At 44.4% G+C, this 12,933-nt stretch overlaps 1 protein-coding gene and 1 long non-coding RNA gene across 5 annotated transcripts in view; both read right to left on the reverse strand.

Annotated features, from left to right (window-relative positions):
* Nucleotides 1-4,292, reverse strand: part of LOC309624094 — a 55,680-nt gene extending 51,388 nt beyond the window's left edge. For both annotated transcript variants that reach the window (XR_014241763.1, XR_014241764.1), the window contains exon 1: nt 213-4,292. This is a non-coding gene — a long non-coding RNA (uncharacterized lncRNA). The remainder of the gene's footprint in view (nt 1-212) is intronic.
* Nucleotides 4,293-7,546: 3,254 nt separating this feature from the next.
* The window catches only part of LOC309624091 (zinc finger protein 124-like), a 42,303-nt gene continuing 36,916 nt past the window's right edge, over nt 7,547-12,933 (reverse strand). The window contains exons 4-6 of one of the 3 annotated variants that reach the window (XR_014241761.1): nt 12,128-12,254; nt 9,642-9,822; nt 7,547-9,243 (exon numbers count right to left, since the gene is read on the reverse strand). Coding sequence is in view for 1 of the 3 variants with exons in the window: in XM_082381735.1 (XP_082237861.1) it covers nt 10,004-10,092; nt 12,128-12,254 (216 nt within the window). In the remaining 2 variants the exon portion in view is untranslated. Of the gene's footprint in view, nt 9,244-9,641; nt 9,823-9,856; nt 10,093-12,127; nt 12,255-12,933 lie in introns of those variants that run through there. The other 2 variants (XR_014241762.1, XM_082381735.1) reach the window with 2 other exon arrangements.

A 12,933-nucleotide genomic window follows, 5' to 3' on the forward strand; every position in this document is an offset into this window, starting at 1 on the left:
CTCCGACCCCACCCAGCAAAGGACTCGGGGAGGGACCCCCGGTTGGGGACGGTACAGGACGCCAAGACCGCACCCCGGAGCGGAGAGCTTATTGGGGTGGAGACTAGCAGGGGAAGCGGGGAGGGAGACCCGGGACCCCGTCAGCTTCCAGCGGGTTCCTTGCCGGTTCGAACCAGCCCCTCCTGGTCTCCGGCCCCGGCTCGGGCACTCACCATCTCCGCCTCGCTCTGAGCTCTCCCCGGCGTCCTGCAAGCGGCCCCGAGACTTGTGCAGGTGAGAGCGATGGGGAGCGTACACCTGAGACTGCGTGGTTCAGGCGCGCACGAGCTCGGCGTGCGCACGAACGCGGCGTGCGCACCAGCGCAGCAGAGGTACAAGAGCCCCGACAACGCGGGCCGAAATTGCGCCCGCCCCCGACCCTAATTGGACGGTGCTCTTGGGACCCGCGCCCTGATTGGACGGAGTTCCGGGACTCCACGCCCTGATTGGCGGGTTTCCAAATTCTCCCCTGACCCTTGATTGGGCAGCTCTCCAGCCCCTACTTTCAGATGAGAGGTTAGTCCTCCAGGCGCCGCCCCCGCCATCCCTAATTGGACAGCATCACGGACTCCCTGGGAACCGGAGCAAAAGGCCGGCTGAGGTCACGTGTTGTCGACCTCAGCCCGTACCTACATGGCCTCCTTCCCGGGACCTAGAATCGCCAGACCGGGACGTGTCTCCGAGTGGAAACCCCTCCCAGCAAGGCGGACTCGCCGTCCGCCCGCCACTCGGCGGCCCCTCGTCGTCCTCCTGCTGGACCTGGATGTCCTAAGTTTCCTTGCGGAGCGCCCCATGTCCGGATCGGAGACTGGAAGGACGAGAATGGGATAGGGCAGGGGGTGCTGTTCTGGTGACCCTCGGGGTCAGGGGTCGGCCCGATGCGAGGTCATCCTGGGTCTGTGCCCTTTGTTTAAGAACAAAAACTCAGTGACGTCACCGCGTGCAACGAAGGGTCAGGCTCCGTCCCACAGGTGACCTTTGACACGGGGAGGGCCCACCTTCCATCCTCTTCCCCATCTCTTGGGCTGGAGGTCAGCAGCCCTCAGCCAGGGTCCTTTGCCCCGTGGGAATTCGGACCCCCAGGCCCCAGACTCCGTGCAGGACTGGTCTCAGCACAGCCACAGGTGTGAGAGGCCACAGACCTCAGGTGTGCATTTTACACTACAAGGAAATTTATGTCAGATCAGGCTTTAATCAGTCCATGTGAAATGTGAAACGTTAAAAGCTATTATTTCCTTTTTCAGATTATAGAGTGATGGTTGCACAGGTGAGCAACATACAAAAAACAGTGAGTTTTACACTTAAAAGAGTGAACGTTACGGTATGTGAGTTATATCGCCATTGAAAAAGAATTAAAAGCAGTATTAGCCATGATAACTCTACCACCTGGTCACCACTAAAATGTTTTCTGACTCTAGATTTGCCTATTCTGGATCTTATATATGTATATAAATCATACAATATTGGCCTTTTCTGCCTGATTTTTTCCTCAGCATGTTTTCAAGGTTCATCCACGTTGCAGCATGTATCAGAGCTTCCTTCCTTTTTGTGACTATTATTCTCATCTTATGTACAGGTTACACTTTATCCATTCATCCACTGAGAGACATTTGGAATGTTTCACCCTTTAGCTATTTTAAGTAGTACTGCAACCAGCATTCATGTACACGTATTTGAGCATCTGTTTCAGTAAAGGCAGGAGTGTAATAGTTGGGTCATAGGCTAATTCTATGTTTAACTTTCTGAGGAACTACCAACATCTTACCTGCAGTGGCTGCACCATTTTACATTCCCACCAGCAGTGTACAGGGTTCTAATTTCTCCATATCCTTGACATTTCTGATTTTTTGATTCTACCCATCCTGGTGGTTGCAAAGTGGTTATCTCATTGTGGTTTTGACTTGCATTTCCCTGATGATTAGTGATGAATATTTTCATGTCTTTATTGGCTATTAGTATGTTATCCTTGGATAAATGTCTGTTTAACTCCTTGGCCCGTTTTTTAATTGAGTTGTTTGCATTTTTGTGATTGACATGTTAGGCTTTTTAATGTGCTCTGGACAATAAAACCTTATCACATTTATGTTTTGCAAATATGTTCTTCTATTCTGTAGGGATGTCTTTCCAGTATCCTTTGATGCACAAGAGATTTTAATTTTGATGATGTCCAATTTATTTTTTCTTGTGTTGCTTGTGCCTTTGGTGTCATATTAAGAAATCATTATGAAATCCAAGTTCATAGATTTATCCCTGTGTTTCCTTCATTCACTGGGTTACCCAGGATAGCCCGCGGGCTGGGGATGGGATTCTCATCAGACACTTTCAACTCCTAGAACTGGAAAGAAGCTCCTGGTAAAGCAGGTGTCCCTAGGTAAATTTTTAATGCAAAAGCCCATGAAGTTTAAGGTATATCACTCTTTTAAATGGTAGTCATCGATTCCTATGGGAACATACTTTCATATTTTCATAATTAAGCTACCAACATAAGTTTTTAATCCTTGATCATTTTAATTAACCACCCCCCAACGTTGTTTAGAAAAACACTGCTACTACTAAACATTTGTTCTTATTTGTAAAGCTTAGAAGTGAGATTTGTGAAGTTCTAAGAAACACTGATTGTAGAAAAAAGGGATTTTATGAAGACACTATAGCCATTTGTGAAGAATTGACATCACGGTGATACTGCTCTCTCCTTTCTTAGAACACGCTTTACCTTTCCATTTATTTAGTTTGATGTCATTCAATATAATCCTACATTTTTTACATTAGGTTCAATCTTTCATTAAACTTATTTTGACACGAGTGTCATTTCTACTTTTGGACACATTATCTTTTAAATTAAATCCTCAACCTCTTTTCCATAGTGATTAGAAATGTAATGACATTTTTTTTGTTGTTTTTGTCTGTGTTGGGTCTTCGTTGCTGTGAGGGCTTTCTCTAGTTGCGGTGAGCGGGGGCTACTCTTCGTTGTGGTGCGCGGGCTTCTCATTGCAGTGGCTTCTTTTGTTGCAGAGCACGGGCTCTAGGCACGTGGGCTTCAGTAGTTGTGGCACGTGGGCTCAGTAGTTGTGGCTCACGTGCTCTAGAGCTCAGGCTCAGTAATTGTGGTGCACGGGCTTAGTTGCTCCGTGGCATGTGGTATCTTCCCGGGCCAGGGCTTGAACCCGTGTCCCTTGCATCGGCAGGCAGATTCTTAACCACTGCACCACCAGGGAAGCCCATGATGTTTATTTTTATATTGAGTTTGCATCCAGAAAACCTGTTAATCGTCTTTTTTCCTATGGTTCCCTTATATACTTTTGAGGTTCTATATACACAATTGTTTCAGCTATGAAACAAGATAAGTTACTTTTTTTTGCTTTATAATTCTTGTACCTATTTCTTATGGCACCGGCTAGGATATCCAGTAGACTGCTGATGGGGGCAGGACTATGGGTTTTCTTGGTTTGTGTGTAATTTTATTAGACAAGTGACCTTTTGCCAATTGGCAGTTCTCATCTATTCCTTACTAACCAATATTTCAGAAACAGAGGCCTGATTAAAATACAGAGGCATTGATTTGGGATTTGTTAGGACTGCAGCCTGGGAAATGCAGATTCAAGAAGCGCTTGAGGGACTTCCCTGGTGGCGCAGTGGTTAAGCATCCACCTGCCAATGCAGGGGACATGGATTCGAGCCCTAGTCCGGGAAGATCCTACATGCCGCAGAGCAACTAAGCCTGTGTGCCACAACTACTGAGCCTGCGCTCTAGAGCCCACAAGCTACTACTACTGAGCCCGCGTGCCACAACTACTGAAGCCCGTGTACCTAGAGGCCGTGCTCCACAAGCCACCGCAATGAGAAGCCCGCGCACCGCAACGAAGAGTAGCCCCTGCTCGCCGCAACTAGAGAAAGCCCACACGTAGCAATGAAGACCCAACGCAGCCATAAATAAATAAATAAACAAACATACATTTGTTTATTTTTTTAACAAAAGCCTCTGCACTCCCAGTGCTGGGGGCTCGGGTTTGATCCCTGGTCAGGGAACTAGATGCCACATGCATGCCACAACTAAGGACCCAGTGAGCCGCAACTAAGACCCAGCACACCCAAATAAATAAATAAATATTAAAAAAAAAAAAAGAAGCACTTGGATTGGATTTTGCCTGACTACAAAATGGAGGAAGATTATAAAGGCAAAACTGCAAGGCCACACTTAGTTACATAAGTTGTTTGTCAAAAATTAGAATTAGATCCGGCAAGAAGTAAGGGTGCTTCTTGTCTGAAATTGTTACATAGTTCCAAAGGGGGACCTTGAGAACATAAGGTCTCAGATTGGTGGATTGTGTTCTGAATAAAACTGGTCGTGTTCTTGGGTCTGGTCATGTTCAAAGAAAGTTCAAGTTAACAGTGGAGCAGAGACCTATCTAAGACCAGATTCTCGATGGCTGCCTGACCCCATTTTTGTATGCCTGAACTAAGACTATTTCCCTATAATTACAACTTGCCTTCATCATAAATTATTAAGAAATTAGTCATTCATAAATGTTGACTAGTATAAAATGTTTTTCCACATCTATTGAGAAAACTTGAGAGAGTGGGTTTTTTTTATATGGGTTATGATGCTACTGTGGTGAGTTATATTAATTGACATCATAGTATTTTACTAAAACACACATGAATAAAAATGCAAAAAGTATACATTTGGGGTTTCCCTGGTGGCGCAGTGGTTGGGAATCTGCCTGCCAATGCAGGGGACACGGGTTCGAGCCCTGGTCTGGGAAGATCCCACATGCCGTGGAGCAACTAGGCCCGTGAGCCACAATTACTGAGCCTGCGCGTCTGGAGCCTGTGCTCCGCAACAAGAGAGGCCGCGATAGTGAGAGGCCCGCGCACCGCAATGAAGAGTGGCCCCCACTTGCCGCAACTAGAGAAAGCCCTCGCACAGAAACGAAGACCCAACACAGCCATAAATAAATAAATAAATAAATAAATAAAACTTTTTAAAAAAGTATACATTTGACAGAAATATTATAAGCATCCATGACATCACAAACCAGACAATGTACATGTGACATCCCACTTGGGTTGGCGCCCTGTCAGAAGCCCCACCCTGCTCACAGCCACCAATACCACACTTTTTAAAAAAAAACTGCATTAATTAGTTCAGGGAAGAAATCTTCACTCTTTTTTTTTTTTTTTCCGTGACCCGCACCACATAGCTTGCAGGATCTTAGTTCCCCAACTAGGGGTAGAACCCAGGCCCTCAGCAGTGAAAGTGTGGAGTCCTGACCACTGGACTGCCAGGGAATTCCCACCATACAATATGACTGACTCTATAAATGCTGTATATTACATCCCTGTGACTGACTGACTTTAAAAGGACTGGAAGTTTGTTTCATCTCCCTCACCTATTTCACTCATTCTCCTTACTACCCTCCGTTCTGACGACCACTTGTTTCTCTGTATCTGTGAGTCTATTTCTGTTTTGTTATGACTCTCCATGTTTTGTTTTCTTCATTCCACATGAGTGAAACCACATAGTCTTTGCCTTTCTCTGCCTGAGTTATTTCACTTAGAATACCCTCTAGTTCCATATATGTTGTCCCAAATGCTAAAATTTCATTCTTTTCTATGGCTGAGTACTATTCCATTGTACATACATGCACCGTCTTCTTTATCCACGCTTCTGTTGAGAGACATTGAGGTTGCCTCTGTACCTTGGCCATTGTAAATAATGCTGCAATGAACATAGGGGTGCATATGTATTTTTGAATTACTGTTTTTGTTTTCTTCAAAAAATGCCCAGAAGTGGGATTGCTGGATCGTACAGTAGTTCTATTTTTAAGAAACTCCATGTTGTTTTCCATAATGGCTGCAGCAATTGATATTCCCAGCAACAGTGCACTAGGTTACACTTTTCTCCAAATGCTTCAGAACACTTGTTATTGGTGGTCTTTTTGATAATAGCCATTCTGACAGGTGTCATTGACAGGTGTTATCTCACGGTGGTTATGATGTGCATCTCCCTGATTAGTGATGTTGAGCAGCTTTTCATGTGTCTGTTGGCCATCTGTATGTCTTCTTTGGAAAAATGTCTATTTAGGTCTTGTGCACATTTTTTAAGTGGGTTTTTTTTGTTCATATTGAGTTGTACAAAGTCTTTACATATATATGTGTGTGTGCATATGTATGTATGTGTGTGTGTGTGTATATATATATATATATATATATATATATATATATATATATATGGCGTGAGAAAAAAGTCCAGTTTGATTCTCTTACATGTAGGTGCCAGTTTTCCCAACACTATTTATTGAAGAGGCTGTCTTTTCCCCATTGTATATTCTTTTGCCTTTTTTCCTACATTAATTGACCGTACATTGTATTTATTCCTGAGCTCTCTATTCTGTTCCATTTATGTATGTGTCTGTTTTTCTGCCAGTATGGTTATTGACCTGGGTCCTTGGACTCTCTAATCAATAGAAATTGAAACGAGGCCAGACGAGAAATTCAGGCAAGGCTTTATGGGGACTCACACTGCTCATCAAATATATGTGTAATTGGAGCTCTTCCCTATGGGCAGAGCCAGAAGTCAGAAAACTGTGCTAGAACTCAGGGCCAGTAGGCTGCCATGCATCTCTGTCTCCTGATGGTACAGAAGACCCAAGAATCATGGTTTCCTTGGGGACTTCCCTGGTGGTCCAGTGGTTAAGACTCCATGCTTCCACTGAAGGGGGCGAGGGTTCAATCCCTGGTCAGGGAACTAAGATCCTGCATGCCAAGTGGTGCAGCCAAAAAAAAAATAATAATGATATTGGTTTGGCCAAAAAGTTCATTCAGTTAGTGAATACATTGTTCAATGAAATTCTTGGTGAAAATGAAAAATGTGATACTTTCTATTTTCACTTAAAACCGAATGAACTTTTTGGCCAATACAATAAAATTTTAAAAAAGAATCATGGCTTCCTCACTTCTGCTTTCCAGACCTCATGCATCTTCCTCTTCTCAAGAACTTTAACTCAGAACCACTAACAGAAGGACTCTGGATATAGTTTCCCACCTTACCCAAGATGACAACACAGTTCAGTAGAACAATCTGGACAGGAGCTTTCATCTTCACACCACCAGGTCGCTCTTATTTTTTTTTTACTTTTTTTTTTGTCGGGGGGTGGTGGCCACACAGCATGTGGGATCCTAGTTCCCCGACCAGGGACCGAACCCGCATCCCCTGCATTGGAAGCTCGGAGTCTTAACCACTGGACCGCCAGGGAAGTCCCTCAGGTCGCTCTTCTTAACTCGATGTATTGTGTTCAATTTGCAACCAAGATCATGGACATGAACAGAGGTCAGATTAGGAACATAATCAGATAAGCCTGTCATCTTCCATGACCTTCCACAATTACTAATTTCTGGGAGGAACACATATACGGTATCTGCTAGCAACAAACAACTTGGAAGACACACCTTTCAGTAATGAAGACTCAAGGAGAGGGTAAATATTGATTCAGGAGATTCCAGTATCTCTTAACAGTGGACAAGGAAAGACATTTAATTAATGCCAGCCTCATATCATGATCACATATTAGGAACATAATGGAACATAATGGAAAGTAAGAATCAAAAATCTGTTCATCAAAAATGAAAGAAATCACAAGTTGCACATGAAAAAAATCACAAACCAAAAGCCACTTAGCACCCCCGGTATCAAAGACATTCTAATGGAAATGAGACAAGTTTTATATGATTGTACAATGATATAAACTCAGAGATAACAAAATGTAAGTGGTAGAGACGAACATGGAGGGATACTTAGTACGTGTTCAGATCAGCAACATGAAGTACAAATTAATATACTGAGATCAGTATTGAGGATAAGGTACTTACAAAGGAAAAAAATTTTTCCAACATTTTTTCCATTCATAAGATTGCTCAGCAATTCCCTGGTGGTCCAGTGCTTAGGACTCCATGCTTCCACTGCAGGGGGCCTGGGTTCAATCCCTGGTTGAGGAACTAAGATCCCACAAGCCATGTGGTGCAAAAAAACAAATTCTTGACACTGTTTTGCTCCCACTTCTAAGTTTTAAGAAAGAATTATGGCTTTCCCACTATTCTTGGATTCAAGTTTTCCCACAGTGTGTGTCTTCATGTGTCTTTGCTGGGATATGAAATAACAGTAGGCTTTTTCACACTGCTGACATTCACACGGTTTCTTTTTACTGTGTGTTTTCATGTGTCCTTTCAGAGATATGGTATATTTGAAGGCTTTCCCACACTGCTGACACTGATGGGGTTTCTCATCACTGTGAGTAATCATGTGTCCTTGCAGAGATCTCTGAAGCCTGAAGACTTTTCCACAATGCTGACACTGATAGGGCTACTGTGTGCTCTCATATGTTCTCGAAGGGATGAGGGAGTAATGAACGCTTTCCCACATTCTGTACATTCATAGGGTTTTATTCCACTGTGTCTTTTTATGTGCCTTCTAATGTACCTGGGACAATGGAAGGCTTTTCCACATTCATTACACACATGAGAAGGCTTCTCTCTAGTGTGCATTCCCATGTGTCCTTGCAGGGGTTTGCAATATGGGAAGGCTTTCCCACACTGCTTACGTTCATAGGGTTTCTCTCCAGTGTGCATTCTCACATGTTCTCGAAACTGTGTGCTGCAAGCGAAAGCTTCCCCACATTCTTTACATTCATAGGGTTTCTCTCCAGTGTGAGTTCTCACATGCCGTGCAATCTGGGAATAATAACTGAAGGATTTCCCACATACTTCACACACGTGGATTTCCGTCCATAATGACCTCTCTTACGTCGCTGAACAGATGGCAGGCAAGTGAGAGCTTTTCCAGATTTCTTACACTCTAAAGACTGTTTACTACTGTCACTCTTCATGTACCTCTTAGATGCTCTCCCAGCATCCTGATGTTTATCACATTTCTCTACAATGTCTGTTTCCCCAGGAGGATTTAGGCACGAGACAGAGCTGCAGGCTTGCCCACATCCTTCACATGGCTAAGGTTTGTGTCCAGGGTGAGATCTTTGCTGATTCCTCTGGAAAGAATGATCCCTGAAGGTTTTTCCACACTTAGTGCATTTATAGAGCTGAACTGCAGTGGGATAACCCTTATGCACAGTAAGATTTGTAATCTGGTTCAGGGTTTCTCCACATTGATGATCTTCTTTACCTTCACAGAGACTCTCCACCAAATGATTTCTGTTCAAAATGGGAAGCACACTATTAGGAATTAATACTTATCAGTAATTTACTAATTAATGATTTACCGATGATTGTTAGTATTTGTGTTGACTAAGTGTTTGCCATTGGCATGTTTCCAGCATGCTCTTCAACTGTTACAAGGTGCAACAAATTTAATACTCTGGCTGAAGGCTCAAATAGAACCGTAACTTTCAGTGTTTTCCAGATGAGGTTTCCTGACCATTGTTTCCTACTGAATTATGTTTCAGATGCTTAATATCGACATCACATTTATGAAAGTACTGTCTTGTGAAAATACTCTGAATACACAATTGTTTAACTAGGTTTCTATTCAATTTCAAGTGAGTCTAACACTCTGATGACACCCGCACCACCCCCGTGGGAGTGCCACTCACCTCAAACGCCTCTCCTGGGTTACATGCTGATCACACATGTTATGAAATGCCCAGTTTTCTCCAAAAACAGACTAGGAATCATTTCTTCTGAATCTTACTATTTTCTCTTCACTGCATAGTTCATTCTCCGAAATATCCCACTGAAGACTTGATCCACTGGTTTTAACTTGAGGGCAAGACCCTGCAACAATTAGTAGCATAACTAAATCCTTGGGGAAGAAATGGTGGGGAAAAGGAAAGAAAAGAGACCATATGTAGATGTCTTTCCACAGACTGATTCAAAAATGTAAAACTAACTTTATAAGGAAGGATGGTCATGTGCAACATTGTGGTTTATAAGAAATACATACATATATTTTTGGTCATTCCAATGAATGACATATATTTCTCAGATAGATCAGGTCCTCATGCACAGTTTCCTGCTCAAGCGTCCCAAAACTCTTGGAATTTCCTGAGCAATAAAAGCAGTGGAATAATATTTGGTCTCCTGTCCTCAGTTCCTGAAATGCTTCAGGGTCAGAAGGGTGAAATGAGTGTTTTGTTACTCATAACAAGCCCTTTCCATCACAATTGTATTTATATTCATGAAGGTGACTGTTGGAAAGCACCACAGGATGGGGGCTGGTTGCAAATGGAGACACCATGTGATTAAAGGGTGGAACTTTCAGTCCCACTCACACCCCTGGACACAGCACCAGCAATGGGGAAGGGAGAGAGGCTGTAGGTTGAATCACTTGCCAATGGACAGTGATTCCATCAATCATGCCTAGGGAATGAAGCCTCCACACAATAAAAGGGTTCAGAGAGCTTCTGGGTTGGAGAACACAGGGAGATGTGGGGAGAGTGGCACCTGGACAGGGCGTGGAAACTCCGTGCCCTCCTGACATAGCTTCCCCTATGAATCTCTTCTATCCAGCTATTCTTCAGTAATATCTGTTTATATTAAACTGGCAGTGAAGTAAGTAAAATGTTCCCCTGAGTCCTGTGAGTGTGGTAGCAAAATAACTGGACCTGAGGAGGGGGCGATGGAAAGCTCTCATTCACAGCCAGTCGGTCAGAAGTCAAGGTTAACAACCTGGGCTTACAAATGGAGTCTGACGTCTAAAAGGAGGTCACTGGAATCTCCAATGTTAACTGGTTGGTCAGAAGCACTGGCAACAGCCTGGCCTTGTGATCCACATGTGACGTGGGGCGTGAAGATGGGTGGGGGGGTGAGTCTTGTAGGACTGAATCTTTCAGCCATGTAATCTGTGGCTACTGCTGGATAGATAATCTGAGCATTGAGCTGAATTCTATGATGCCCTGCTGGTGTCCAAAAATTGTTTGTTGGTGTGTGGTGCCTTAACACATGCCCACAACACGTTGGAACTGGGTCCACACCTAATTAAACACTCAAGCCAAGAAAACCTTATGAGGACCTTGGCTATTTGGAACTTCCACCATGGTAGGGAAACTGAGTCAAAGTGGCAGCCTGATCATTAAGAAATACTTCAAAAGAGATGGAGATTGAGGAATTCCCTGCCGGTCCAGTGGTTAAGACTCCACTTCTATTGCAGGGGGCACAGGTTTGATCTCTGGTCGGCGAACTAAGATCCCGTATGCTGCAATGCGCAGCCAAAAGAATTAAAAAATAATACAATGTTGCTTCTTTGAAAAAAAAAAAAAAGAGAGAGAAAGATGGAGACTGATATTGAGATCAATATTATCAGAGAAGTAAAGTAGGAAGGAACTGGGTAAAATGCACATTCCCAAATGCTCCCTTTGTAAGAGGAGCTACAGAAAGACTTCCCAAGTGGGCAAGGATGGATGAAAACTCCAAGAGGGAAGCCAGGTTAATGACAAACGTCACCTTCTCCAAGACCGAGTCATGTTTCTAACAGGTATGTCCAAATATCTCTCCCTGATCCAGAACCTGCTCCTCCCGAGAGGTGTGCCCTCCTGGTGATCGCAGGCACAGAGGCCCTAGACGAAGCCTATCTCTACTGACCCAGCTGCCACTGGGAGATCGGATGGTGCGTGACTGCTGTCCTGCTCGTGGAGAAAAGCTCCTCAGGGGGAGGATGGAGGACCACAAGCCGTCCATCAGATGGGCCGCTTCTCTGGTCCTCAAGTCACTGAGGATGGGTGAGTGTGAGTTTAACTACAGCAAGATTATCATGTCAAATGTGTACTGATCACAGTGTAACTTTCACAGGGTGAAAACCGTAACGCCACTCTCACTGCCCCAAAGTGACACTGGAGACCATGCTCACATTTATACAATTAGGGAGCCTCAGGATTCTGATCAAGAGTAACAAAGAGTCAATCAATACAGTAAACTTCATTTTCATGGAAAAGCTACCTGACCCTAAGTAGGTATCATGAAAGCTTGGACTGTGTCTGTCTTTTCTCCAACATATTCCCATACTTGTCCCTAATAAGAAAGGGCAATTGTTAAGAAATATTTGTTCCCTAAAGACCAAGTACAGGGAGGAAGCCATCCTCACCCACAGAGGCCAGGTTCCTGAAGGTCTCCAGCATCACGTCTCTGTAGAGCTTCCTCTGAACCGGGCCCAGCAAAGCCCACTCCTCCGCGGTGAAGTTCACAGCCACGTCCTCAAAGCCCACCGAGTCCTGAAACAGCCACAGGTTCCATGTCAGCAAGGCTCCCTCTTCACCCCCGTGTGTGGGAGGATGGGGAGGCCGACTGTTGGGAACCGGACTCAATTCCTAGGACTCCTGAGCTTACACTCTTGTGGGAAATGAACACACACAAGCCAATCAAATGCATTTTACTCAGTAATGGTAAGTGCTGGAAACTGAAGCAAAGTGTAACAGCAATATTTGATAAACACTCATGCACACATAATGAAAAAGAACTGTTTTTTTTACCAAATATAAAATAGATAAACAGGGACTTCCCTGGCGGTCCAGTGGTTAAGACTCCATGCTTCCACTGCAGGGGGCATGGGTTCGATCCCTGGTCGGGGAACTAAGTTCCCACGTGCCATGCGGCATGGCCGCACAAAAAATAAATAAATTTTAAAAATTAAATGTGTTGGGCTTCCCTGGTGGCGCAGTGGTTGAGAATCTGCCTGCCAACGCAGGGGACACGGGTTCGAGCCCTGGTCTGGGAAGATCCCACGTGCCACAGAGCAACTAGGCCCGTGAGCCACAATTACTGAGCCTGCGCGTCTGGAGCCTGTGCTCCACAACAAGAGAGGCCGCGATAGTGAGAGGCCCGCGCACCGCGATGAAGAGTGGCCCCCGCTTGCCACAATTAGAGAAAGCCTTCGCACAGAAACGAAGACCC

This window comes from Balaenoptera borealis (genome assembly GCF_965194805.1).
Source record: "Balaenoptera borealis genome assembly, chromosome: 2".
Classification (NCBI taxonomy): Eukaryota; Metazoa; Chordata; class Mammalia; order Artiodactyla; family Balaenopteridae; genus Balaenoptera; species Balaenoptera borealis.